This window comes from Motacilla alba, chromosome Z (assembly GCF_015832195.1).
Source record: "Motacilla alba alba isolate MOTALB_02 chromosome Z, Motacilla_alba_V1.0_pri, whole genome shotgun sequence".
Lineage (NCBI taxonomy): Eukaryota > Metazoa > Chordata > Aves > Passeriformes > Motacillidae > Motacilla > Motacilla alba.
This window is the reverse complement of record NC_052046.1, coordinates 24,109,957-24,137,332: the sequence shown is the minus strand read 5'-3', so window position 1 is coordinate 24,137,332 and position 27,376 is coordinate 24,109,957. Positions and strand designations below refer to the sequence as shown.

The following is a 27,376-nucleotide window of genomic DNA, read 5'->3' as shown; positions in this document are numbered from 1 at the left end:
AAAAGCAGACCAGGGAGATAGGGATATACACATGCAGGGATTTTCACAGTCCTGTAAGTACTGAAACCTCAGCTGCATTTTTTTAATTCATTATACCACCATTATTTGTGGTATTCCTGAAAGAAAAAATGAGGCCTCTAAAGTAAGACATAAATAAGAGGAAAAAAAAGATTGAAGATACCTCACTTTTTGTTTTGAGGTCAGCTAAGCAATTTACTTTTCTGCACTTTTAATTACTTCCTTGTTCTTCCAAGAGATGAAAAATCTTGGGAGGTTCAATATACTGCTGGCAGGGCTCTCTATGAAGGAGACCAACTGTATCAGAAGAGGAAATCAAAGTACTAATTTCAGTTAGCTCAAAAGAAAAACAGAATATAACTATTAAATTGTTACAATATAAATATATATTTATTATATAAGCCAGACTTTTTGTATGATGCCAAAGAAAATACCCCCTAAAAACCTGGCAGTCACACATAGATTTTTTTTTTTTTTTTTGAAAATGGGGTGATTGCTAGTTACAGGAGGAGTGCTGAATCTTGGAGACCCCTGCTTGGATAGAAGGCTTCCATAAAGCTTAGTCTGATAGCTCTGTATTCCTGTAATTTCATACATGAAAAACAATTTTGCAAAAGCAGCAAAAGTTTGGGCAACAAATCAGAGTCATGGTGTGTCTACATTGTCATGGTTCTCAACTCCTGAATCACTAAGTGTGAAGAGAGAGAGATTATGAAGAAATATAATGCACAAAGGAAAATGCACATGGCCAGTTAATTGCTTCTGGACAGGAGAGAAAAGAACACTTCATTTCTTGTTAGAACTGCAAAACTATCCTTGCTGATGCATATACAGTAAAGAAATATAATTTTATCTTGTTTTTGAAGGCAATGCTGAGTAAGGTCTTGGGGTTGTTCCTGATTCTCCTGAGATGCATTTATTTTTGCATCCTCATGTAAGACAGCAGTCAGCAGGAATGAATGTGGCCTTATTGTAATTAATTGCTGCTAATTAGCACTGTATCTTTTTTCCCACATTTGACATAAATTCGCCTTGAACAAGGTATCCTTTGACCACTGGTTTACCTGAGTTTGAAATCAAGTTACTAGAAAGCTCTGTTGGATCCTTCCTAAGATAATGACTATGAAAACTGAGACTGAGGCATTTATGCTTCAAAGATCACTGTTCATAATGATGATTATGCTGTCAGCCATGGTCCTCGTCACAAATGCCAGGAGAGCATTTTTATTTGCAAATGCTTTTTTTCTGGTTTTTTTCTTTTTTTTGTTTTGTTTTGGTTTGGGTTTTTTTGTGTTTTTTTTTTTTTTTTTTGCTTCCTTGTCCTGCATGTTGTAATACAAATAACACATACACTGTGATTCCCAGAGAAGTTTGGAAGGATGATTCTTTTATTTGAGGCACTTAGATACTTTCTTAGGGAACCTGGAAACACCTTTGCAAGTATCCAGTTTAATTTCTGATTAATTTTCTACAGTAAAAATGTGATTGTTCTCCCTGAGATGATAGCCACAGGGAGCATATAAATGCAATTAAGTGAATGCCATCCTGATTTTCCTTAGTGTGCTCTGCAGCCAGAGTGCCTCAGGCTGTGTCCTGATTAGGCATTAATGAACTTGGGCGTAATGTAGTAGGATGAACTTGCCTGAGAGGGCTCTAAGGAATAGATAATTCCTGTAGTTCCTAGCCCAACAGACTGGTGCCTTCTTGATGATATCATTAGACAAGTGGCCTTCAGCCCAAAATAGTCTAGACAGAAGACATCTAACTAACTGTATGTTAAGTGTGACATGCTATTGGATTAAAAGTATGTACTAACATTTTTGCAACTGGTATAACTGCTACACTATTTTCTTTTAAGTGATCAATGAAATGTTACAGTATAAGCATGAAAAAGATTCTGACCTCCAGCTAAAGGAGGTCAGAGACTGGAATTTTACTTTCCAGAGTTACTATCAGACACTGGAATTTTATTTTTCAGAGTTTCAGAGTTTTTCAATATGTCTTGCAACTTCAGCTGACCAAACACATGCTAACTTTTGGATTGAGACATTAAAGGATGGTCTCAGTTTAAAAATGGGTTTTGTTTATTTTGGTTTGTTTTTCCAGTTGTGTCACACTGTTTGGTTACTGCTTTACTTATTTTGTGTTTTGGTGGTGTGTTTTAAAACAGAACAATTTCTCAAAGAATAGGAAATAAATGCTGAAGTTTGTAGCATTCACTGCTATGCCTATGCAGTAATTTGAGATGCAGTTTGGTAGTAAGAGCTTCATAAACAAACTGTTCCTGTGAGCGCCAACTCTGGTAATCTGTGTTGTGAAAAGTCTCCCTTTAGTTGCACTTTAAAGTTGAAAATAGAAATATCAGCCAGATGTCTCTAAAGGAGAAAAACCTAGTCGTTAAATGCTTTGATGATGAGAAGCAAGTGATTCTCATAACATTAAATCACTACAAAGAACAGAAAGTATAAACAGTGTCATCATCCCTTATGTTGGTTATGGCTACTTTTTAATAATATGGGGGTTTTTATCATGTTTTCCCACAGTACTGCCGGATGAGAGAGAATTTCAACATGCTGCTAAAATGAACAATTTGGATACCATGGAAAAGCTGATTAAAAAGAATGTTAACATAAATGCTGTAGATACTGTGAGTATAAGGTACCTGACAGATCACTGATGTGAAGGGTGACTCCTTGGGTTTGCATGGGGAAATGCCAGCATGCCCCCTCAGCTGCAGGAGTGAGGCTGCAGAGGTGCCCTCTAGGATCTGATGAAGAAATAATTCAATATAGCCATCATGGACACTGGGAGTTGTACAGCTTAACTCCCAGCTTTCACAGTAGTCAGTGTATCACATTGGGAACTAAGGACTTCTCAATTGTGCTCTAGTGTTTCCTCAGAGTTCTTTGGTGACTAATCTCAAGTTCTCCATCTTTCTGAGTGGGATGACTTTACCTCACAGTTGCTTTAAGAATGGATTCATGCTGCTAGCATTACAAATTTCTAGAAAGAAGTATTGCTCTTTGCTCCCATGGAACTATGGGGGCATTCTACAACATCCTCTGGCTCCAGCCTGAGCTCAGAGTTCAGATTTACCCTAGACATACAAAAATGCATTTCCTATGCTGACTTCAACACCAGGCCTAAAATCTGAGGATGTATACTTCACAGTAGCTAAATATAGCACTGTGTTCCACATGAGAAGTAGTTCAACAGCAGCCAAGCAGTCATGATATAAATCTAGGAGTTTTGTGTAACAGTGTCCTCTCAATGGCTACATATAAATCATCTTCCCCTGAGTATCCAATGTTATTTTTTCTGGATTCTGGAAAAATTTGCCTCCCATGCCCACATGCATTTTCACTCACTGGGGAATTCAGAAGATATTATAGTGCATTCCTTGATTTGTTTATGAAACAGACAAGGAGACAAACATTTCCTCTGAGCACACTTCTCTTGAATACTGAAAGTTATCAATTGCATTACACTCTAAAAAGTCACTTTCAAATAGTTCTTTCTTCCTTTTTGCTTTCCAGAATTCAGGAAGTTAAACTGAATATATTTTCAGTTCAGTAGTTCGAAACTTTTCTCTGTCATCCTTAAATTAGATCTATAGTATGAGAGAGTTGCTAGCATAGCTGCAGAGGTGTTGTGCTTTGGTTGATTATCCTAGTAGGCATGTAGATTATGCTGGCAAAGCCATTTGTTTTGTTAATGTCGATCATTCCTGCCCCTGTACTCTCAAGCCGAATAAGAAAGGCTATCAAATTATTAACTTTTTGATAGTATTCTTTCTATAGTACAAGAGGCTTTTTTCTGACATAAATACATGTCATAAATCCCACCTTTTTATTCCTTTTGATGCATATGATTGTAAATTTGAATTTATACAAGTCAGGTGATCTTCAGAGAAGCTAAGAAAACAAATCCAAACTGACTTTTAAAATTAATTGATTAAATCTCTCAGAAATCTTTGTATGGAAACTATTAGTCACTAATGTTAAACCCAGTTATGCCCACTTTAACTGAAAGCAAAATGCTCTCTGATAAAATTTGGTTCAATTTAACAAATCCCTTTAAAATATATACCACTAATTAATTTATGGAAGTCTTCTTGAGAAGCACTGAGCCTATTCACTTCTGTAAAATTACTCACTGTTTGCAAGGTAGTAGCTTTCATTTACATAGGTGATGACTCAGTATGGGAAGGTGACTATCACTGAGTGAGGGAGAAATCTTGGTTTGCATTGCAGAGGTTTAGTCACAAGCAAGGAGGATACCAAAAGCAAGTCTAGCTGTGTACATATAGACCTCAGCTATTCAAACTACACCATGCAATAAAATAATAAACAAGGATGCTTCTTGTACTGTATGCTCTTGCCCTATGCAGTGTTTGACTACTTAATCCCATTTTGACATTTCAATGAAAGGACAATACTATGTAGACTAACAAAATCATTCTGTTTTTACAAGAATTCTCTAAGACCAATATCTAAATTCTATCCGAAGAAATAGAAGGAGAAGTGTGAAAGAGTATATATTAACAGGTACATTTGGTAACAATCAGAGAATTCCGAAATCCTGACCACTTGCACAGGGAAAAAACTGTATTACAGACCTGACAAAAAAAGCTTTGCTTATTCCAGCTGAAGCGCACAGCATTCCATTTTGCTGTTGCGGGAGGCCATGTGTCTGTTGTGGACTTTCTTCTTCATCACAAAGCTAGACTTGACGTGGCAGATCAGGTAAGCTGGCTTACTTGTTTTGATTCACATGTATAGGAACTCCTTCAAGTAAAAGCAGATAATTTTCTTGTGCTCCCAATCGTGCAAAAATTAAGAGCTTGCAGAAAAAAACCTCCAGTTTGTCTTAGAACTGCACCTATTTGTATGGAAAAAGCATTTTTAGAGGAAAAAACACATTGCCCAAAGTATTGGATAACTTGAATACCTGAGTGAGCATAAGACACCTCCCTTGACCAGGTCACAATGTTTACCTGATACAGCCAAGGACATTATTTGCCTTGTGTGCTGCAAGAGCACACTGCTGACTCATGTTCAACTTAGTGTGCACCAGGACCCCCATGTCTTCCTCTGCCAAACTGCTTTCCAGGCAGTTGTCCTCAGCCACCTGAGGACATACTGCTGTCTGGAATTATTCCTCCTCCTCCTCAGGAGCAGGAGTTTGCATTTCCACCTGTTGAGTTATGATATGTTCTTGCCAGACCATTTTTCCAGCCTGTCAAGAATTCCCTGGATGGCAGCACACCAATACAATTTATCAGCCATTCATCCCAGTTTAATATCAAGTTTGCTGTGGGTACATTCCACCCATCATTCAGGTCATTAATGCAGATGTTGAATAGCATTCCCAGGGTGGATGCCTAATGTATTGCTTGTGACTGGACTCCAGCTGTTCATAGCTTGGAAGGTTTTTCAGGGCAGACTTTTAGGCTACAGAGACAAATTTTGCTGAAGCATAGATTTATCTTATTGCCTGCATACCAGGTACATATTCCATATTGCCCTCCACTGTTTTCCACTGCAATTTCTGCAAAAATGGGAAAGACTGGTAAAGTGGAGTGAGTCCCATGCAGAGCCTCTAGAATGACTAGAAGTGCAGAACAGGGTATATGAGGAGATGTCCTAATATCCAACCTAAACATCCCCTTACACAGCTCCATGCCATTTTCTCTCGTCCTGCCTGGTCAGTGCCTGCCTCTCCTCTTCCCCTCATGAGGAGGTTGTAACTGCAGTGAAGGCTCCCCTCTGTCTCCTCCAGGCTGAACAGACCAAGTGACCTCATTTGCTTCTCATATGGTTTCCTCTCAAGGTCCTTCACCATCTTTGTGTTCCTCCTTTGGACACTCTCTAATAGCCTTATATGCTTGTATTGTGGCACCCAAAACTGCCCCCAGCACTTGAGATGAGGCCACAGCAGCACAGAGTTGAGCTAGTCCTTTTGTTTTTAAGATGTTCAAAACAGGGTTCGTTTCTTCTTATAAGAGAAAAAGTTTTTAGAGAATTTGAGAGGTGAGAACATTAGAAAGAGGTCTAAATGGAAAATTATGGTGACTCATGGAAGTATAGTCATTGCATATTGTCACTTGAAATGTCATCCACTGCACCCAGGACTATCTATACACATGGTTTCTGGAGAGAGAAAATAATTTCCAGGTAGGACTTAATCCCTCTGTCATAAAATGGGATCAGTCCTCCTCTAGAGATGCCAGACCTTCTGTGAAGATGTCAAACATTTATCTATGTCTTGCTCTATTGCATTTAGCTTTATTTAAGTGAGATTAATCCCACCCACACTGTCAGATGTTCATATTGCTTTTCTAAAAGCCTACAGATTGGAACCCACTAATACACTGAATCAATCAAAAAGATTTAAAGAAATTTAGCTTGAGGTATTTTGGTGGTAATTTCTGCCTTTGTCATTTTATTTGAAGCATGGCCTGACAGTGATTCATCTTGCAGCCTGGACTGGAAATTTGGATATAATGCGAAAATTAGTTAAAGCAGGTGCCGATCAAAAGGCTAAGAATGAGGTTTGTTGATGAAAAATTTTTACCAACCCTAAACATGTTTATGTTGGGAAAAAATCAAACATTCTTACAGACTGACTTACCATTTTTCAGGAAGGAATGAACGTACTGCATTTTGCAGCTCAGAGCAACAGCATTAAAATAGTTGATTATTTCCTCCAAGATCTTCATCTGAATGACTTGAACAAACCTGATGGGGTACAGTGTGTTTCTGTTTATTTTGCTGATGTCATGAGGCTTTTGTTTTGGGGGAAACAATCTTAACTTGGGGAATTTCAATGAATTTTAGTTTATTGACAGTCACATATACTTTTAATTACTGACTTGGATACTGAGAAACAGATAAAAGAAGGAGCCAGACAAGCCCTTTGGGGCAACACCTTTCCTCCCTCTTTGCCCGTTTCAGCTGGGCTGCAGACACCCTCTGCTGTCCTTGCTTTTGCTGCATGTGATGCTCAATCATGGTAAGGCAATGGGAGGCAGAGGAGGTTGGGTTCAGTTCCCAGTCAGCTCCTTTTTTTTTCTGCTTTTTGCTTCTCACTGTTTTCCTCTGCTCCAGAAAGCTTCTTGCATGGGCTGCAGTCACCTGTGGGTGACTGCACTTTCCCCTGTGTCTCCTCCCTTGCATCTTCTTTTGTTTCCTGCTGTATCTCCCCTTGTGCATCCTTCCCACAGCAATGCCCAGCCATTCTTACATTTTGACATTGGTATCATTTGGTTCCATGGTGGGTTAAGTTTTGGCACATCATGGGGCAGTTTGGTCTGCTGTGGAGCCAGCTGGAAATGTCTGTGACCAGCACAGGGCAGCCTCTGACATTTCCCATACAGCTTATCTTCACAGACCCCTGCTCTTACCAAAACATGCTAGTTATGGCCAACATGGCTAAGTTTCATCAATGTAGAACATAGAACTCTGTGCAGCCATCCCACAGAGGTGCACTGACTCTCCAATAGTGCCTAGTCCTCATCAGGTTTTCCATGTTTTTAATTTCCACAGTGTTGGGATCTTGTTTTGAAATACTATGTAGATAAGTCAGATATTTTAGCTTTACATGAGGAAAACTTATTCCTCTGGGATCTGACACCTAAAGAACAAATTTCCTCCTTTTTTTTTTTCTTCAGAGTTCCTTGAATTTTATTGACCCAATGGATGCAAAATTCTGAATTATTTTTACAAATAACAAGTCTGAAAAAACAGAGTTAATTTAACAAAATATACCTTTGAAGGTTTAGGCCCTAGGAAAGGAAAGGTGAGGAAAGACCTTCTCAACCATCTGTTGAGGTTGCATCATAATTCTCTACTAGGTGTATGCATTTTTTTTTCTAGAAATTTCTAAAAGCACTACAAGGCATGATGTGAAGCCGTTTTTCCTAGCTGGTTATGTGCCTTATTGTCTTGAACAGTGGTATGGTTTTGTGTCAAGATAACTTTCTGCAGTTGAATTCGTAAATGGTTTGAAAAGTTTTTGTTAGTTTCAACGCTACCAAAACCCCCTGCAACATAATAGTGCTAAATCAGGCCTTTTGGATGAAACTTCTGAGATATGTCAGTTTTGATCTCTGTTTCCAGAATTTGGATCAAACTCACCCATGGAAATAAATTTTGCAATTTCTTTGCTGCCTGTTTCTGAGCATCCTCAGACTTTTCATGACACAGTTACTTTAATTAATATTTTCATACTGAGAAAAAACAGGATGAAAAGATTTTGAGTGTATTTTCCACTTTTTTACCATTTCTAAACAGCTTTTACATATTTTATTCAAGATATGAAAGATGTATGATCTGTTTGTATGCACTAAGTGTAATTTTAATTACTGCTCTTCTATGTATCTACTATTGTGTTAATCTCCTTAGTCATATGATATATAAATTTTTATGTAGGATCACACATACATATGCATGCCATATACCTAGTAACTAGAAGTAAAGTATTTCTACTTTCTGTAACATTATGTTCTTTCCATAATTGTTTTCTAGAAAGGTAAAAAGCCATTTCTTCTGGCCTCCGAAAAAGGCCATGTTGACATGATAAAAAATTTGATTGCTCTGAAGCTATTTACATCTGAGAAAGATGAGGTAAATGTTTCTTTTCCACAGAAGTACAACTACAAAAGTCCTTATGAAAAATTATTTTGTTTCACTGTGATTATCATACAATCAAATATCTGAGTGTACTGCACAGATATTACAGTGATACAAGGGACCAACAAACATATGATGATTTTTTTAGTGATAAAGGGAAGGCATTGGGATAATTGCCAGGAGACTTTTCCATACACATTCTTAGTTTATGCAAAGCAAGGCTAGCATATGCTCTCTGTTGAGAGAAGTGGGCAAGCCTGGTGATGAAGGTGTCAGCCTTTTCTGGAAGATCATACTTCTCAGTATTTCACTCCATTTGTCTGTGTCTGTGTGTCACTGTGCGACCAATTTTTCAAAGGCGTTCAAAAGCTTCAGGATGAAAATAAACACTTATAAATTCTTTTTTAGCAGTACCTTAAAACTTCAATCTGGTTGAGTTTGCTTTGACACTGTATTTTAAGGCATCTTAGTAATTTTCAAAGTCTGCTCCTATTTTTCCTCGCTTTACTATTTCTGGAATGAGCAAATTAGTATTTCTCTGCATCTGAGGCATTGTAAGGACAAATACATTAAAAATTGTGAATATATCAGATACTGCATTTACAGAACTGCGTAAGTAAGCACTCAGGAAATGATGTTGGATTTTTTGGTTTTCTGGTAATATTTTAAAAGCTGCAGTGCCACCGAGGGCTCTGCTGCGCTAAGCAGTTTATCAGCAGAGGTTGAAAGATAGTGTTGTCCCAGATATCTAGCAGGTTAAAGGTGTCAACAGCACCAGGAGGTAAATGCTGTAAATTAGGTAAGAAGCCAGGACAGAAACTCATCTCCTGGGCCACAAAACCAAATCACACTGTAACCATCAATGGTAAAAAGGATTCCCACATCTTCCCACTCAATGCTGTGAATGAAAAACTGTTCTGGACTCTCATTTTTTCTGAGAGTTAGGATTCTTCTAAAATTTTTAGCCATTTTTATACTATTTTGTATGCTTGCGTTTTCTTTTAGTTCAAAAGCTGCTGCTCTGCTGCCTGAAGTTTTTAGTTGCTTTTTTTTTTTGCTTGGTGGTGTGGTGTTTTTGTTTTGGTTTTGGTTTTGTTTCTGTTTTGTGTTTCTTAATTTCCTGGAAAGAAATTGCACTGACAGTGACAGAGATCAAAGATTGTGGTGTTGATATCAAAGCTATGACAAATTTCTGTGCTCTGACCTGGGCTTTTTTATTCTTTTTTATTCTTAAAACAGTGGTTTTGAGGGCTCGGTGTAGTACCTACTCTTATGGTAACCAGTACCTGAAGTTTTCTTTTGGTTCATTTGTTAGGAGTTAGAATTTCAGATCTTTTTGCCTGTATACACTGAAGTTTTCAGACAACCAACTAGATCAGACTAGATCAATATTAGACTGAATCTTGGCACATGCTGTGTGCAGTTGCCTCCCTCTCCTTGTATGTAAGAAAGACTTGTATGTAAAAGACCAAAGGCATTTTGTTGGTTTTAGTTAATGTCTTTATTCTGGATTTTAAAATATATTATTTGACATTTTAATTTCAAGGAGGGAAACACAGCATTGCATTTAGCAGCCAAAAATGGTCACAGTGAAGTTGTAGAAATTCTGCTTGAACAATGGGAGGAAATAAATGACCTCAATCAGGTAAGTACACTAAACTATTGAAAGAAATTAGAGATTTGAAAAATTTTCTAAAAAATTAAATTTGAAAGGAAGAGATGAAAGGAAGAGATGTGGCACTGAGAAGACTTCTTTAGTTTTGCTGGTTTCCTAGTAATTTTGCATCCTGTTTCCTTGTTCCTTGTCCAATAGATTAACATCCCTAAATTATCCCTCCCTTAGTGCCCTCTATCCCTTGCACACATCCTCCCCTGCATTTGGCAAGCTGTTGCATAACTACTGGCAGAATAAAACAGAGGAAGGCCTTAACCCCCTTGCTTTCTGTCATCCAGCATTTTTAGCCATGTGATCCCATTCCTTTCAACATCTCACTTTAAAGCCTTCTGGTGCTTTTCAGCCTATTCATTGAGCCAGTTTGACTCCCATACCAAGCACATACCATCACAGGCACCTCAGCAGAGGTAATTCTTATCTTGTCCATCTGACCTCAGTTGCACAAAACTGGCTGCAGACGCTGCCTACCCCATTTGCTTTCCTGGTTAAGCGTTGGTGAGCTCAGCCAGCATGTTCATCAGTTGTGTATTAGCTGGGATGGTTGTAGCCCTGAGTTAATGCACTCTTGAGGCTCATTTTAAGGCTTAAAAAAGGAGTGGAGGAAGGAAATGCACACTAACTGCTCCTCTCAGCGTTCTTGCTTTGTAAAGGGTATATGTCTCTTCTGTTTCTTCTGTGGGGCAGCTGGAACAACCTATACAAGGTAATTTCCTTTATTGTGGGCCAAAATGCCCACTGCGGGAACCTGCCATGTGGCTGATCATTTGTTCTGCTGGGCCAGGGGGCAAAATGACTAACTCCTTCCCAAGCCCCTCCTCTTCGTTTGTCAGTGACAGACCAATGAGCTGAGAAGTTCCCTTTTATCCAACTTGTCTGCTATTTTCAGCTGTGCCTGTTGTGAAGCTCAAGAGCCTCTTTGAGATGTGGAGCCCTCGTGTTTCCAAGGCTTGTCTAAGAATGTTGCTTCTTGCACACAGAGCTTGTGCTGCTTGTGCCCCTGTCTTGGCATGGCTAATGGTGTGACCTTCCTGTCCAGCTGGAGATGCTGTGATCTGTGTATGAATAGATCTCTCTTCCCATAGCATGAGCAAAGTACTAAAATGTATTAAGTTTACCAGAATAACATCAGGATTTTAATTAAAGAAAAATTAGGATTTATTGATTCTTTTGTGATTCTTGAAACACCAGAGTAGCTATCATTAAACCTTTGTGTATTTTAGATGTTGAGAAGCAGGAATTAGATAATAGTGTAGCTGATGTATTCCATTTTATAGACTGGCTATGGGGACATGAAGACTCCTTCATTGTGAAAAGATTTGAAATAACTATGAAACAGGATTATTTCTGCTTAAAGTTCTCCTTATAGCTAGCACTTGGGGTTGTGAATTTGTCAGAAATCTATGGCATTGCACTGACAGAAATTGGAATTACTGTATGTACTAGCATACTAGTGGTGTTTCCTGGTGTTGAATGTCAACAATTGCTGCCCACCAAAAAGAGCATGATTAATATTTTTTGGATAGTTTTCTGTATTGTAAACCTCACTATACGTCTGTCCAGATAAACATCATCTGTCACTTAACTGCTGGTGAGTAGCCATGTCATTCAAGAGTTGCATGAGCCTGATGGAGCCTACCAGAAGTGTTTTGTGTCTCAGTGCTGTAGTCACATCTGTTAAATTGGAACACGCATTTTGTCTCTTTTGGTCTAGGATGGAGAAACTCCATTTTACTTGGCTGTTGAGGGAGGTCATGAAAAATGTGCTGAACTCTTACTGGAGGCAGGGAGTGACATCAATGTTTCAACTCAGGTATGTACGCAGTATCTCTCCTAGTGGGGCATACTGGACTATGATAAGGACCTTACTAGCAAAGGATATTTGCTCTGCTTTTTTTTAAATGAAATTGGTTCAAAAAATAGAATGGGGAAGACAGAGAGTGCTAACAGAATAAAACCAATGTAAAAGAAAAATAGCATCAGCTTTATTTGATGGAGTACTGTGGTGGAGCTTTTCATTTCCTGTAGGCCCACTAGTACAACATGTGACTAGAAAATGTGACCAATGAGGATAACTGAAAATCCTCCTTTTTGGCAGTGTATGTGACTGATCTGATGACAAACTTTTTCGCTACATGTGATTCCTGAACTGAAGTCCAACTCATATCTACTGAACGGCCTTAGCTAACCTGGTGCAAGAAGTTTATTATTCCAGCAAAATGAGAACTTGTTTGTTCAAGCAGAACTATTTTTTAAAAATTAATTTTTAAAATTTATTTTCTATAGATTTATTTTTCTATTGATTTATTAACTGTTCTATGGATTCACTGTTTAATGTGACTATACTTGCTTGGTAAGGGTCTAACAGATTAACTAACAGAACTGGAGACATGTTGGCACTGTTGTTGTCCATGGCACAGTATAGATGATGATGCTGATCTGTCTCTTTTTAAAGAGAAGTTGGATGGGGCCATAGGATACAGGTGTTCTTTAGTGTGTTTGTTGTGATGTAGTAAAAATGGGAATTTCCTTTACTGTTGACAAAAACATCATGCCAGCTGCTGATGTGCTTCATTTTGTGTCATTTTGTCAAAAGGTTTTATTGGTGGAGGGGATACTAAGACAAATTTAAATGCAAGATTATCCTATATTTATACCTCTCTTTAATGCTGTTTTTTTAAGCAATAAAAATGTAAGCTTTTCTATCTATCAAATTTCTTTCAGAACAATAGCAGTGCTTTGCAGGTTGCAATTCAGAATGGACACCTATCATTGGTTACTTTTCTTATTGATAAGAATATTGACCTGGTTCCTAAGCCTGAGGTGAGTGTTCATCAGAATAACCCTTCTGCTGCTGCTCAGCCTGTCCTGTCTTTCCGTGGGAATTCAGACAGCTGAGTAAGATTGAGTAGTTCCTTGAATTTTTTCCCAGACACACTATTACTTGGTTTCTGGATGTTGGTTAGCAGCACACACAGACCAATAGAGACAAGATTCTGTTGCCAGCCCAGTGAGTGCCTGAGCAGGCTGGTGCAGTGCAGAGTAGACATGGCCAGGCTACACCAAGGGCCAGGCATATGGAGAAGCAGAGCAAAGTGCCCTGCTTGAACTTAGCAGTTATGCCATAGGCAAAGAGTCAACATGATTTTGAATAAAGATAACTAAAATGTAAATAAACACTTCAGTGCTTTCACCCTCAGCAGGTAAATGCACCCTTAGTGCCTTCAAAATCTGCATGCCAACACTCTTTGTGATTTAAAGAGGTATTCATATTATCCAAATCCTCTCTCAGTTTAGATATTACCAGTATTTGAGATTTTCTATGAGTAGGAAATTATTTTCCACTTTTACAGTACAGGATGAAAATAGAATCTGGGCTTCATGACTTATGATATGATCACTGGCCTCTTGCAGAAAGCTATCAAGAAATAACAACTTATGTTGTGCTTGAAATGATTAAAAGGTCAGGCAGTTGTTGTGCTGCTTGTTCTCCTTAGCTTTCTGTAGCAGAAGCAACTCAAAAAATTGTAACTTACATTTTGCAAATGTTTCCATCATAATGTTGCATAAGAGCTTGCTTTATTTTTCTGTAGCCCAGAAGAAATGGCTGTGTTTTATAAAGACACTGCACTGGTACCTGGCATTATGGACTGGTACTGGGATGGAATTATTCTGGTGCTGGTATGGAATTATTCTTTAGTTGTGTTTCACAAGAAACTGATCCGTCACAGGTTCAGCATACAAAGTGATCTTACCAACCTAGTGTGGATTTTGTCTGGTGTTGAATCTGTGCCCTGGTTATATGAATAAGTAATCACTCAAATAAAACCTCTGTCTTACTGATTGTAATTTGTCATATTGTATAAATATGACAGAAAGTCACTTTAGTATGAAGGGCATTTCCAGCAGCAGCACACGACAAAGGTTTGTTCCTGGAAAATAGATTTCGACATCGGTTTACTGAATACAGAATGAGTCTGTCTCCAGGCCATTCAACAAAGGACAAATCCACTTTTCTGAGGAAGCAGGAACATTACCCTGATCTCTCTATTGTCAGGATAGCAGCACATCTGGGGCAGGAACATTTAAGAGGAATGCCTCGCTGCATTCCTAAGTGGTGGCACCCCATGCACTCAGCATTTCCAGTCTTCTCAGCTGTATTTGTTTACCCACTTCTAGGTAGGAGCAGATTACTGCCTCTGGTATAACTCCACACATCCAGATGTGTTTTCTGCAGTGTTGAGCCTCTGCTAGAGCATGTCACCTTTGCAAGTGGTGGGCTACAATTAGAACCTCTTTCTTGTTTGCCTGAGCTTGTAATAATATTCCCAAATATAACAATTTATTATTTTCCCTCCACAGCAGAAGAATTCCGCTCTTCATTTAGCAGTCCTCAGTAATAATCTACTGGTAGTAAAAAGCCTTTTGGATGCCAGTCATGACATAAACTCCTTAAATCACGTAAGAAAAGCTGTGAATTTATGCAGCTTTATTGGTAAAGGGGAGATTATGTGGGTTTTGCTTGAATTTTTTTTCCTTATGAGCTCAGGGTACAAAAATAGGAAGGAAGAGGCAGTTCCATCCTAATCTTTTTGTGTGTGTACATATGTATTAGTCACTGGTACATGCTGTGCTGATATTGTTTGAGCAAGATAAGGATAGCAAAATGCTGTATACTCAGAAAATGATTGGGTAATGTATTGTTCAAGTGTTATGGTTCATAAATGACAGAAATGTCTAATGGTACTGGCTTCAGAGGGAAGCCAGTTCAGAATGTAATTTGGCTGGAAAGAAGTTTATTTTTCCTTAAAGCAACCCACCACGTGCAGTGTTTTAGATCTGTGACCAAAACAGGGCTGGTAAGACAACTCTGTTAAAGCTGTTGTTGAACAATGCTTGCACAGCATCAAGGCATTCTCTGTTTCATACCCTGTGCCCCCACCTTAATCAACTGGGGTGCTCAGGGGGCTGGGAAGGGGCAGAGCAGAGCTGAACCACACAGCAACACCGAATGACAAGGTCACAGGTCTCTGTGGTGCAATCAGTGAGCAGCTGTTAACTGAAAGGATGCTGGTTTGAGCCCATCCTTGGACAGTTACACCTGTCTTCCTTACCTTAACCAGGACTCTTTCAGCCTGCTTGGTGTCAGTGGTCTTTGGAGGCCTGATTAGTTGTCGGCCAGTTCACTGTAGATCAGATCAGTTCACTGTAGATCATGTCCACCACTGACATGTGCCATACTTATTTTGGTGCTGTCATGCTTGATCCCTTCTTTGCTGTACAAAACCTCCTGTAACTGTTAATGTCCATTTCTGCTTTTGCTATGTTGCATATCACTTTGTGTTGCTTTGCCTGGTAGGGCAATGATAGAAGCACTGGCTTGTGCCTGATCTGGTGGGTTTGGGCCTTACAATGCCACTTGGGTGTACTTGGGTGACCATCTCATGGAGAAAATCAACAATTACACCTTTTCATTTTCCTTCTTGGAGAGGCGCTTTGTTGAGAGAGCAAAGAATAGCATTTGCCCCTTCTTCTGCCCCAGGACACGTCTCTCCCAGTTTCTTGTAACAGTTCCTTGAATTTCCTCACAAAATCACACTCTTCATACTAGTGTGTGTTGTGAGCAGGGTTTAAGATTATTGTGAGTAACAATTAACAGCTAATCAGGAATGCCACACAGGGATTTGCCCAGAGGCAGTCAATTCTCAGGTGGCATCATGTGTGAAAGGAATTGCACATGTGCCTGAGGTTCTTACTGCCTCCGAGGGTTTGGGATTTCATGCCTTTAGCAGGAATGTAGTCCCAAGTAATTAATCTACCATCTTGTTATGAATGAAATTGCCAATTTAATTTTATCAATAATTTGCAAGAGCCAAATTATGATATAAAAACAAAATACAAAATTTATTTCGCGCAAATTGACAGAATTTCGGTAAGCCACGGATCGGACAGAGTCTAGCCCGGGAATAGACTCTGGGTGACGCGCTGAGCAACCCCAAGCACTGGCAGCTTCGGAGTGCGGCGGCACAGCTAGGTCTTCCTCCACGCAGGTTTTTATCCTGTTTTCTTGCCACGGGCTAGGAAGTCCATTGTCCTTTTCATAATTAAACAAGTTCCAAAGGTTTCTCCGGTCTAGTAGAATGCTATCTGATGGAAGGTGGTCCGGTCCTCAATGTCTTCGGGAATAATTCATCGGCTTCTGGTCTAGTGCTAGACAGGACTAAGCTTACAGTCTCATCCCGAGAGAGATATCCTTGTTATCACCCTGAATACCCGATACTCAGTTCTTACTGGAAATCCCTTTTACAAACTGAGAGATTTCCCAGAAGTAATTCAAAATTCTGAATAATGTGTGTTCTTCCTCCCCTCCTGTCGGGAGTATCCAGATGTACTGCCAGTGGCATAATTCCCTGTGTACTTGCAACATTTAAACCGAGGATCCCCGTTGTGTTTCACATGTAAATGTGGTCTATCGGTATGGTATGTGTGTTGGTATCTTGCTGTTTTTACAAACTGCTTTCCTTGGCATTTACCCTGAGAACATGTCCAGACACAATCCCTGTGTTACTTATTTACTTAATATCTATCTTAAATCTATTTCTCTATTCTAATAAATATGAATTTTGATAACAATTCATATTCATATTCAAATTCATAACAATCTGAAGGTGGGCCTTGCCCACCCTGATGAAACACAGGGACTTCCAATGCTGTGTTGGGTCTGGCCCTTGCCTACTGAGCTGCCATCCAGTGCCCTCGAAAAAGAAAAAGGTTTCCTGATCAAGGAGCATGCAAAGGGACACTGAGAAGTTCTGAACCCACCATAAGTGAAAACTCACTTAGTTGAAGGTGTCACACCTTTGCTTAACCAGAGACCCAGCCCTCAAATATAATAATTGTGCCTGAACTCAAGGAGAGATGATGGAAGTAGATGTTGGTTTGGTTAGAAAGAGAAACAGCAGCTCCTGCTGAGGGGAAGAAGAGGGAAGACTCAAAAGAGGCAGCCTGGCCTGTAGCAGGACAGGAGAGGGAAAATACAAGAATGACAACAGAAGCAAAACTACCTGGTGTCCATCTCTGAATGACCTGTTAAGTAGGCAGCAAGTAATCATCTATCAGCAAGGTAAACACATGGCTACCTGACTGCTTCAGCATTAGGAAGGTAGGGAAGCTCAGAGGAGTCTACCTCTAGAGACTAAGGGATTGACAAAGGGATCATAACAGAGGCAGCCACTCACAAGTCTCTGGAGATGGCTCTTACTGAGCATGATTGCCAAGTGTCTCCTCAAAGAAGATACTGCAAACCAGCAAGGCAAGTAAACTACCACAGAAGGTATCCAATATCTGAGGGAGTGGTAGTAGAGTGGACTACAGTGACGTGACAACAACTCAGTCTCCAAAAATCTCAGTGACATCCAGTATCTGTGGTCCATATGGCAGAAGATTGTACAGAGCTCACACACACTGCCTCCTGACCATAACTGACTCCAATGGTCCAACTGTGTACAGACAGGCCTGCCACCTATGGGACGTCAAGAATCTCTCTTCCCCCTTCCTATCAGCCCTACATCTCAGCCATCCATCTCAGTGGAAAGGCTGTCCCAGCAGGCCTGTCGAGTCCCATTCAGGGCACTGTGGCCCACTGCTGGGGAAATGCAGCCTGGTCTCCCTCATGACATGTAGAGGTGCTCCCCACAATACTAACAAGGATGAGTCTTTGAGAAATCTGTGGTTCACCCCTTCCCACTGTTCATTTTATTGCTAGAGATTAATTCATACACCTTTTTGTGGAAGACAGTGGTTGGAGTAAAGTATAATGACAAGACTTTCTGGTCACACAGAACAGAGAATTCTGTAAATTTCTTTAACATTATCTTTTAGAAATATTTTGCACTCTGTCTCTAGCGTGCCAGAGTTGCCTACAGTAGGTACTTACATATCCCTAAATTTCTGCAGGAAAGAAAGGTGTATGAATAAAAAGATCCCTTTTTATGTATGGGAATAAATAAGTAAGGTGAATACATGAGATTGTGTGATCATAGTGTAAATGGTAAAATTAACTGATGAGACTTTTAATTGGAACCCTGAGCCTGGTGTTTCTTAGTGTGCAAATTATAATTAAGATCCTAAGGCCAAAGAAGTTCTCTAACCAGACCTACAGAATGTAAACTTGCAATGTCAGAGAAGCACAGGCGCAAAACATTCATCTTAGAAGGATAATGTGTCCCAAGAAACATACTAAGGAATATTGCCATATATGCAAGGCTTCCACAATTACTTCATTATTTGCTGCTGTGTTTCACCCACAGATGTCTGGATTTTCTTACTCTAATTTCTGTGTAAAAATAAATAAATACATATTTGCATATATGTAGCTCTGTAGAGACTATACAACCCTCCTTTCAGGCTCAAAGATTTACTTGATGGTGAATGCCATTGTAGCTGTATTTCTTGTTAATGGTTTGGCCTTGTTTAATGATTTTGTTTTGGGGTTTATTTTGTATGTGTGTTGTTTGAGGGTCACTGAACCCATTATGGAGCAGGTAGACTTCTGCTGTGTATCATCATTTTGTGGTAGGGCCGAGTAAAAAGTTCAGTTGTGGATGTGGCATAATGAACTGTTGAAAAATGTGGATATCCAGTTGCCTTGGCATGAATTTCAGCAGGCAAAAGGTTACTTGAGAGGATAATATGGGTGTGGGTTGCCAGACACATGAAGCCCTCTGTCCAATGTACATTGCATTAAGAAGGGAGGGAGAGACTGAGCTTGTTAGTTTACAGTACATTAGAGGAGCATAACAGCAACCCTTTCCTGAGACAGCTGGAACTTCTGCCTGGTTTTCCTGCAGAGATCCCATATGCTGTCTTGTCTGCCTGATACAAAACTGGCAGATCACACAGAAGTTAAATAATTTCCCTCTGTTCAGTATTTTCTCACCAAGGTCACCTCTTGTTGTGAATCTATTTTAGATTCAGCTTGTGAGCATGCTATTTCTAGGAGTAAGTTTGACTCAATGCATTTATTTGGTGTCTTCAATTCCAGAGGCAGGAAACCCCTCTACACCTGGCAGCTGATCTTGGCAATGTGGAGATGGTGGAAGTGCTGCTGAAGTCAGGCTGCAATCTCAAGACCATGGATAAGGTAAATTGCATGTAAGGATTTTATTTTTTTGTTCTATAATCTTCCTTACAGAGGTGCATAAAGCACCTGTTACCAGTTTTGTTTGCTAAGTAAAGCTAACTACAAAGGAAGCCTTCTTTTAATATTGCTATAACTGCAGTTTGCAGAGATCAGATGGTTTTGGTGAAGAGCTGTAAAGCTCCCAAGCTCCGTGGTTTGAAGGATAAACACTGCTTCCAGAAACCTTTCATGGAAAATATGGTCTAGGCTTGCAGAGGGGAAAATGAGCCTGTGGCTCCTTGTAACTGTGCATCTGCAGCCGGGCTCAGTATCAGGAGAGATGCAGCTTCACCTGGTATAGTGATGGAGAGTTTGCCCTTTAGAACTCCAGGTCATCTGAGAATCATGGTGACATTCCAGATCCATTCAGATGGATACTTAAACCCTGAGATGATGTTCTGCCTGAAAGATAGAAACAAAAATGGTAATGGCTGGAAGAAGTACCAAAGCTAAGTTGCTGGCTAAGTGCTTTTAAAAGGACAGAGTACCAAACACAGTATTTACATATTTTGCTAAATTACTGCAAGATTGAGTGTTCCCTTTTACACTGTTACAACTTTTCTTGATATTCTGTATGACTGAGTTGAAGGATTTGATGTTTATTATGAGCAAAATCTTGCCCTTTTGTAACTTTAAAAAGTAACTTTCCTGCACAAAACTGTCTTCATGAGAAATGAAGCTTTATGGATTAGAATTGTCTTGTTTTGCCCTAGCCTGAGATGAAGCCCGGGGCTCTGAGTGTGTGTTGCATGGTTAGTATCTTTTGGGATGCTGAGGTAAGATGCTGCATTGTATGCTTTGTAGTTAAGCCTTTCCATTTAGGATCATGCCTACACTTGCCAAAGGGCTGCAATAGGGATCAACCCAGAATGAAATCTTGTCTCCTTTAAACAGCACCTTAGCCACTGGGAATTTTTTTCAACATATTTGTATTCTAAAGGTAGACACAAACAATTACTTATTGCCTATGACCTTAAGCACCTGCAAGTCTTTGGGCAAGGCAGTGCCCTTGTATTACAGCAACACTGATAGAGCTTGTTATGAGAATTTGGCTCTGAGCCAGTACAAGTTCTGGTACAAATCACCTTTCTGCATTCTGTTTTATTTCTTGGAGTAGCTTTTTCCTTTCCTACTTACTGGATGACCCCTGAGACCATGCCACTGCTGGGAACATATGCAAGCACAGTGCCCTTTGAACTGAATTGGTGCTGAGATGCCAAAAACGTTACTGTCCTTGCTGAACAGCAGATAGGAAGAAGAGGAGCCTGCTCTAATTGCCCAGTATTTTTCTGGCCTCCATGCCCTGGTAGCAGTACTCAGTCTCCAGAGAATGCCATGCATCTGCTCCTGTCAGAGGTCAGGAAATGCATGCTGTCTTTGGTTGTGAGTGCAGAGAGCTCCCCATGTGCAGACTGCTGTGCTGCATGTGCATGCAGGATGCCAGCAGTGTCTACACTAGCACAGGGGTACAGAAATACCTCCCTTATCCACTGCCTCTCTCTTTCTCTGTGAAATGCAAAGCACCTCTCCAGAGCTGAATCCAAGGAGTTCTTGTGGTCTCTGGACTCTTCACATATAAAATATGCCTGTAAGATTTAATGAAAAAAAGATTTAATGAAATGTATGTTCATTGGCTTCCAATGTGATGCTCTTCTAAAACCAGGTTAATTAGAATGATCTTGAGCACAGCCAGGAGCTAGGACTCAAAAGGTGTATAGTAGGGAACTTTATACTATCTGGAGAACTGAAATACCTTATAATTTAATTCATTAACCTTCTGATTAAGGGATTGGCTTCTTTTAGATCTAATTTTCTAGAAATGCCTAGCACTTGTTATGTGGAGAATAATCATAATGTTTAAATCCCAGGCAGTTGCACTCAGTGCAGATCTGCTGAAAATAGACAGTTGCAGAGAAATCCGTTTAGAGCCACCGTGATGCCTGTGCATCAAAGTGCTGATAGGAGAGATGGGTTCAGGCAGACTGAGCAAACCTCTGCAGCTGGTGTTGCAGCAATGGCTTTGAATAACTGTGACTCCTTCTATACCCATGAAGCATCAGCCTGCAGTTGTTCTCCTTTCAGCTCTAATGAGAAAGTAATTTTCTTTTTATTCTGTGAGCCACCTTCTCTTACCATCTAAAACAAGGCACAGGTTTGCCCTTTAAGTTGGAGATTTCTAACTTTGCCAGCCTATCCATCTGAAATGCCAGTTTAACCATAGCATGGGAATCGACTGTATTTGTGTTAGCTTGATTGTGGACGCAGTGACTGGAATGGGCAAGCTGGTATGAAGTATGCAGTTCTGAGTGCAGGTTTCTGAAAGCAGCAGTACCTCACCAGCATATTTTACTGGGGAGTTTAGTGTGTGAGAAAACTGACCACCTCTAGGCTGAGGTGATACAGTTTATGAAGAGCATAGGCCTTTGATTGCAGCTACCCAAAAACCATAAAAAAGGGATGCGCTCTGTAAACAGTCCCTGTGTTTTTCTTCTATGACACTTACTTCTGATTCACTGTCTCTGCTTTCAGCATGGGAAAACTGCACTAGCCACAGCATCAAGGAGCCATCATGCCCTCATTGTAGATATGATCATTAAAGCAGAAAGGTATTTTGCCATGAAACAGGTAAGAGTCATCTTTCATTAAACACAAGATAACTAAGGGAAAAGCCAATTCTGATTTTGAGGTGCCTTTTGGGTGAGGTGGTTCCTTTTGGCAGGCAGTAAGACTGGCCTTGATAAACAAAAGCTAGGATTGGGAATGGGAAAGTGTCTAGCCCATCCAGGCTTTATTCCTGACTAGCTGTAAAACTGTAAGCAAATCTTAGCATTTTCCTGCCTTGTGCTCTACATATAAAGGGATGGAGAGATATTCTAAGCCCAATCCAAAATGTGCCATCAATGCCATGGCTGGGATAACATGAATCCATGTTGATTCCTGGATCCTTTGGTACAGTAAAATCTATGGTTGAAAAATAGCAGAGTGGAGATGTCTATGATTCCTTTGTTAGCAAGAGCTCAGCTACTTCAACAGAAGCTCCCCGTTCTGTCCCTTCTGTTTAGTTGATTTAGTTAATTACAAAACTAAATCAATGAGAAGGAAAAGAACTTCACATAACAAATGTGAAGGACATGGCTTAGGTTGTCTGAATTTCTCACCTTCTTTCCCTAGTTGTTACTTAAATGTACACTGCATAGTGATGGGCTTCTCTAAAGGGCTACAAGAAACTGCCATATCAATTTGTGATTTCGTTCTCACTCCTGCTTCCTGCTGAGTTTGCCAAGTGTATAAGCATACTGATCCTGTCCCAGAGCAAGTACAAGGATTAGCTGGTTTTACCACCCCACTCCTGCCCTGAGTGGCCAAATCCATGACACTAATGTTACAGGGCTGGTAAACCACAGATCTAGATTAATTATTGCAAAAAAAGGCCTTCATGAACACTCTGTATTGTGCATTTGATTTGCACCAGTTCAACTGGAATTGTCAGGTACATTATTGTTTCTTCTGGTCTAAAGAGGAATTAGAAGTAGTCTGTTGCCACAGAAGACATGTCAAGTCTGACAGCAGTAAGCCCATAATATTCTCAACCTCTTGACATTGTTCACTGTGTTTTCTGAAGAGAAGAAAAGGTGTTAATCAGATGCTTTTCTGCAGAAGCACCAGAGATATTGGGGAATATGAACGTAAGTGTTCCTGTTGCCATGTCCTGTTGCCTGAAGAAGAGAGTGCAGCCTTTGGAACAGCATTAATCTTGGCTATGGAATATGATGTTAGTGGTGTTACCATACTGGAACTACAGCATTTTGAACCATTACTTTAGGGACTGCCTTTTTGTTACATTCAGCTGACTTGTCATTTGTGACAAGCATTAGTTAGAAAAGGAAATGTCATGTAGCTGAGAAGAAAGGCACATGATACTAAAGTGTGACTGTCATCTCTCTGTTTGCCCTCCTATTTATCACTTCTACACAACCCTTCCCTATCATTGTCTAGGCTGGAGTTTAACTGGGTTTGAGGGCAGCTGTTACTTGTTAAGAGCTTGCTGTTGCCTCAAAACGCACTTAGCAGCAAAGGGAAGCTGTGCTGCTGCAAAGGGTTGTTTTTTTTTTCCTTTGTTCGAGATTTTTTTTTCCTGTGGATTTTTTTTTTTTAAACATCACAAGCAAATTATCTAATCAGAGAGACCCTGAAGCTGTCCTGTAGAATGTCCTAAACTTTACCTTGCATGTGTTAAGAAGCATGAAATAAAGTCTGCATCAGATGAATGGAACCAAAAATACACGACAATGCTTCATTACTGAACTGTGACTTTTTTTCTCTGTAAGTCTCTCATAAGGTTAGGGAATAACCCTGCTGTATTTTTCTGAATTTAATTTGGAATGAAGCACTTTATGCTTAATATTTTTAAAATGTGGCCTACTGCCATTTCCTTTTTTGCTCAGTATTCACTTTGTTTGTCATCCTCTATCAAATTTGTAAAGAAATTTTTTCCCTTTGAAGATTTATTTGAAACAGGACTAGTACATAAACGTAATGAAATACAGAAATAGCTGGAGCTTACCTACCTAGGAATGTTCCTGGGCACAGCTTAGGTAGGACTGAGATCACTGATTGACATGGTTTTTGCCAAGGTGCCCAAACAGGAGGTAACCCCATCACTCCTGTTCCAGGTGAGCCTTGCATACAGTAGGAGCATCACTTTTATTTGGGATGGTAAAATCCATGTAGTTTTGGTTTCTGTCTGATTTTACTCATGCAGGAATGAAACTAGATCCATGCTCAACACACATGTGCACACTGGTGTTTAGGAGTTCCTGTGATAAATCTAATGGCTAGCAGCAAAGGATCTGGAAGTCCTCACTTCAGACAAGTGAAGGTGACAGGGCAGAGGCAGGAAGATGTTGAGCAAGCTGTGCCCATGGTGCCTACCCTCTCCCCAGGGAAAGATTAGTGCTTTGGGGGAAGCAAGAGAAAAGGTTAAGAACTGTGCCTGAAACCCAGCTGTGTTCTAAACACAACATAGACAGAACCAGCAGCACAGCAGTGCTGACAAAACAGTTGCTGTTACTTTGCTTTTGTGTATCAAGTACCAGAGAAAGTGGCTTTTTTTGCAATTAACTTAGTAATACATAGCAATAAACACTGGAACTCTTTGTTTCAGTTCTGTTTCTATGAGCAATACACAGTTCCTTTACAGGCACTGAGTAAATAATCTGTCAGAGCTGCATCTCTACAGGACCTCACTGAGCAAAGGTTCCCAGCTCTGTTACACAATTTATCACTTCTTTCTTTTTCAGACACATCTAGTTCATAGTGGTAACGGGTCAGACTTCAGTGTGTCCTTCAAACAAGATCACAGCACACAGACCAAGCAAATCCGCTCCTCCCTTTGGAATCTAGCATACAATCAGTTAAAACCCCGTGAATGGAAAAAACTGGCTGTGTTCTGGAAGTTCACAGATGAACAAATTAAAGCTATTGAAGAACAGTGGACAGGTAACAATATCTGAATGGCCAGACACAATATATAGGATAAAAAACCCCCACAAAGCAGTGTCGCTTTTTAAACTATGTGAGTATCTCACAGTGAAGGGGTACCAGCCTTGTCCCTGGTTCCTGAGAAGCAGTGCTGTAGCAGCACAGGACACTCTGCTCTCCCTTTTGGCCTGAAGGAATCTTCTTCTTTGGAGATCAAAACTAGAAGCCATGAGCATCATAGAAGATTCTTGGGGGTCCTACTGCAAGTGAGGACCTGGGAAACCTCATGACACAGAGCAATTTTGCTCATGTTCTGTCTGCACAGCTGCCAGGAAAGAGGAGTTTCTAGTTTCAGGCCTCTTAAGTGCTGGGAAGACAGTACTTCTGCAGCACATATTGTATGTGTTGCTACTACTCCATGGTATATTTCCACAGCTTGGGGAAAAATGAAAGGAAAATTTAATTTTAAGATGTATTAGGTGTTTTTTATGTCTTAACAGTAGTGTTAGGATAAAACGAGATTTTTAAAAACACTTTTGTAAGCTTCAGTCTTCATTTTTCTGCTAGATGAGAAATGTAGTAAGAGTAAAGGACTAAGTTTAAAACCTCTTGGAACTTTTAAAGTGCAAAAGCACAAAATACACTGTTTCCAGCATATTGAACAAATATTTTGTGTATTGCATAGGAAAAAAAAGTTACAAGGAACATGGGAACAGAATATTGCTCATCTGGTTACACGGTACATTGGTGGCCCATCAGAATCCTGTTAAACATCTATATGAAGATCTGGTGGAAGCAGGACTTCAGCCTTTAGCTGGTAAGTTGACACAGAGCACATTACAGTGTCCTCTATGAGACTGCAGTGCCATACTGAGGTCCCTGCTGGTGCTGGGAAGCTGTGGCCAGGGCAGGGGTGGAGAACACTTTCTTCTTTTCTGGGACTGCCCTTCCTGAGGGGTGAGGCTGCTTGAGAAAAAGCATTTATGTCAGACTTAAGGTTTCTAAAGGAAGACATGTGCAAACTTTGCTTCTCTCATCTCCTGCACACACAGTTAAATTGTGACTGGCCATCCTTCAGTTAGTCTGACCTAGTGCAAAGCAGAGCACACCAATCAAGTGTTTTCTCTTACTTAACAGAGAAGATCAGAGCTTCAATTAGCATTGGCATGGACTCCAGGAAATGTGTCACTTCATGAGTTCAACAAAACATGGCATATATGATGGAATTACATGCCAGAAGGAAAGTGGCTTTCAAATATCTTTGGGAAACAAAAAACATATTTTGAAGTTGTACAACTTCTTCTGCCCTAGAAGAACTTGCATTGATGAAATGGTTACTTTTTTCTCAAATGCTTTCTACATAGAAATGTAAAAAAATTAAGAATGAATGGCTGACTGCTAAGCAAGATTCACCACTTACAATTTCTACACCTGACCTAACACTGATGAAGTAATTCTGTATTGGAACTGCAAATTAAGCTACTTTGTGTTTGATGTGAAATATAAATAAGAAGTTTTCTACATGAAAAAAATTAAATTTAGTAAGTGAAAGTTATGTGTATAAATCAATTAACACTCAGCAAATAAGTTGTCATCTAGCCTCATTTTGGATTCAGGTTTTTATAAATTCTTGCTAGGATTATGACAAATCTTTCTACTGCAGCATTTGATTTATGTAGTGAAGAAACACAAAAATGTCAACACCACGTGTGGCTGGCTGCAGAATTTTCTATCATAGCATAACACTGTATACATACCCTCAAAAGAGCATTTGATATTTAATACTTCACACATCTAGCAATTATTTACTTATTTCTTGTTTATACATTGAATTAATACTTGGCAGTGTCCTGCTGACTCTGTTTAAGGGTTTCTTATTACTGACTATATTTAATATCTGAAAAATTATGTAAATGTCTATCTTAGTAATTTTCTTTATAACATAGCAATAGTTTTATCATGTAATAGAGGAATTTAACTGCCTTTTTGCATATAGCTAGCATTATTTTGTGCTGAATCCTACTGTTTGTACTAAAAAAGTGATCTGTATCTTAGTCTGAAGTCTTATTCTAAACTGCCCTCATGTTTGCAACCTTCTTTGACTCTGCTGCAGAGCATCCCAATAATACGAAAAACAGACCAGTAAATCATAAGGTTTGGGAATTAGGGATCTAAAGTACAGATGCTTGGAACCCTACAGTATTCATCATGTTCTGCAACATTAGCTTGCAAAATGAAAATGTTTAGGACTTTGATGGACTGTGTACCTCACCTAGCCTAAGTTGGATCCTGGGTGTGGAGGATACTATCCTGCTGTTGTCCATTTAAATACAGAGTTGCAGGATATAATTAAGATGCATGTCAGCTGCACTTACATGCATAAGCAACTAC

The 27,376-nt window shown here is 39.7% G+C and overlaps 2 protein-coding genes across 6 annotated transcripts in view; one reads left to right on the top strand and one right to left on the bottom strand.

Moving 5' to 3' along the window:
• Nucleotides 1-27,326, top strand: part of ANKDD1B (ankyrin repeat and death domain containing 1B) — a 33,059-nt gene extending 5,733 nt beyond the window's left edge. For all 3 annotated transcript variants that reach the window (XM_038124397.1, XM_038124396.1, XM_038124394.1), the window contains exons 2-15: nt 2,562-2,665; nt 4,665-4,763; nt 6,473-6,571; nt 6,662-6,766; nt 8,547-8,645; nt 10,198-10,296; nt 12,038-12,136; nt 13,048-13,146; nt 14,686-14,784; nt 19,367-19,465; nt 22,034-22,129; nt 24,805-25,003; nt 25,671-25,802; nt 26,123-27,326. In XM_038124397.1, coding sequence (XP_037980325.1) covers nt 2,600-2,665; nt 4,665-4,763; nt 6,473-6,571; nt 6,662-6,766; nt 8,547-8,645; nt 10,198-10,296; nt 12,038-12,136; nt 13,048-13,146; nt 14,686-14,784; nt 19,367-19,465; nt 22,034-22,129; nt 24,805-25,003; nt 25,671-25,802; nt 26,123-26,181 — 1,449 coding nt within the window. In that variant the 5' untranslated portion in view covers nt 2,562-2,599 and the 3' untranslated portion in view covers nt 26,182-27,326. The remainder of the gene's footprint in view (nt 1-2,561; nt 2,666-4,664; nt 4,764-6,472; nt 6,572-6,661; nt 6,767-8,546; nt 8,646-10,197; nt 10,297-12,037; nt 12,137-13,047; nt 13,147-14,685; nt 14,785-19,366; nt 19,466-22,033; nt 22,130-24,804; nt 25,004-25,670; nt 25,803-26,122) is intronic.
• POC5 (POC5 centriolar protein) overlaps nt 14,828-27,376 on the bottom strand; it is a 41,176-nt gene continuing 28,627 nt past the window's right edge. Inside the window, exon 13 of one of the 3 annotated variants that reach the window (XM_038124399.1) lies at nt 14,828-19,906. The gene's annotated coding sequence lies outside the window, so the exon portion shown is untranslated. The other 2 variants (XM_038124401.1, XM_038124400.1) reach the window with 2 other exon arrangements.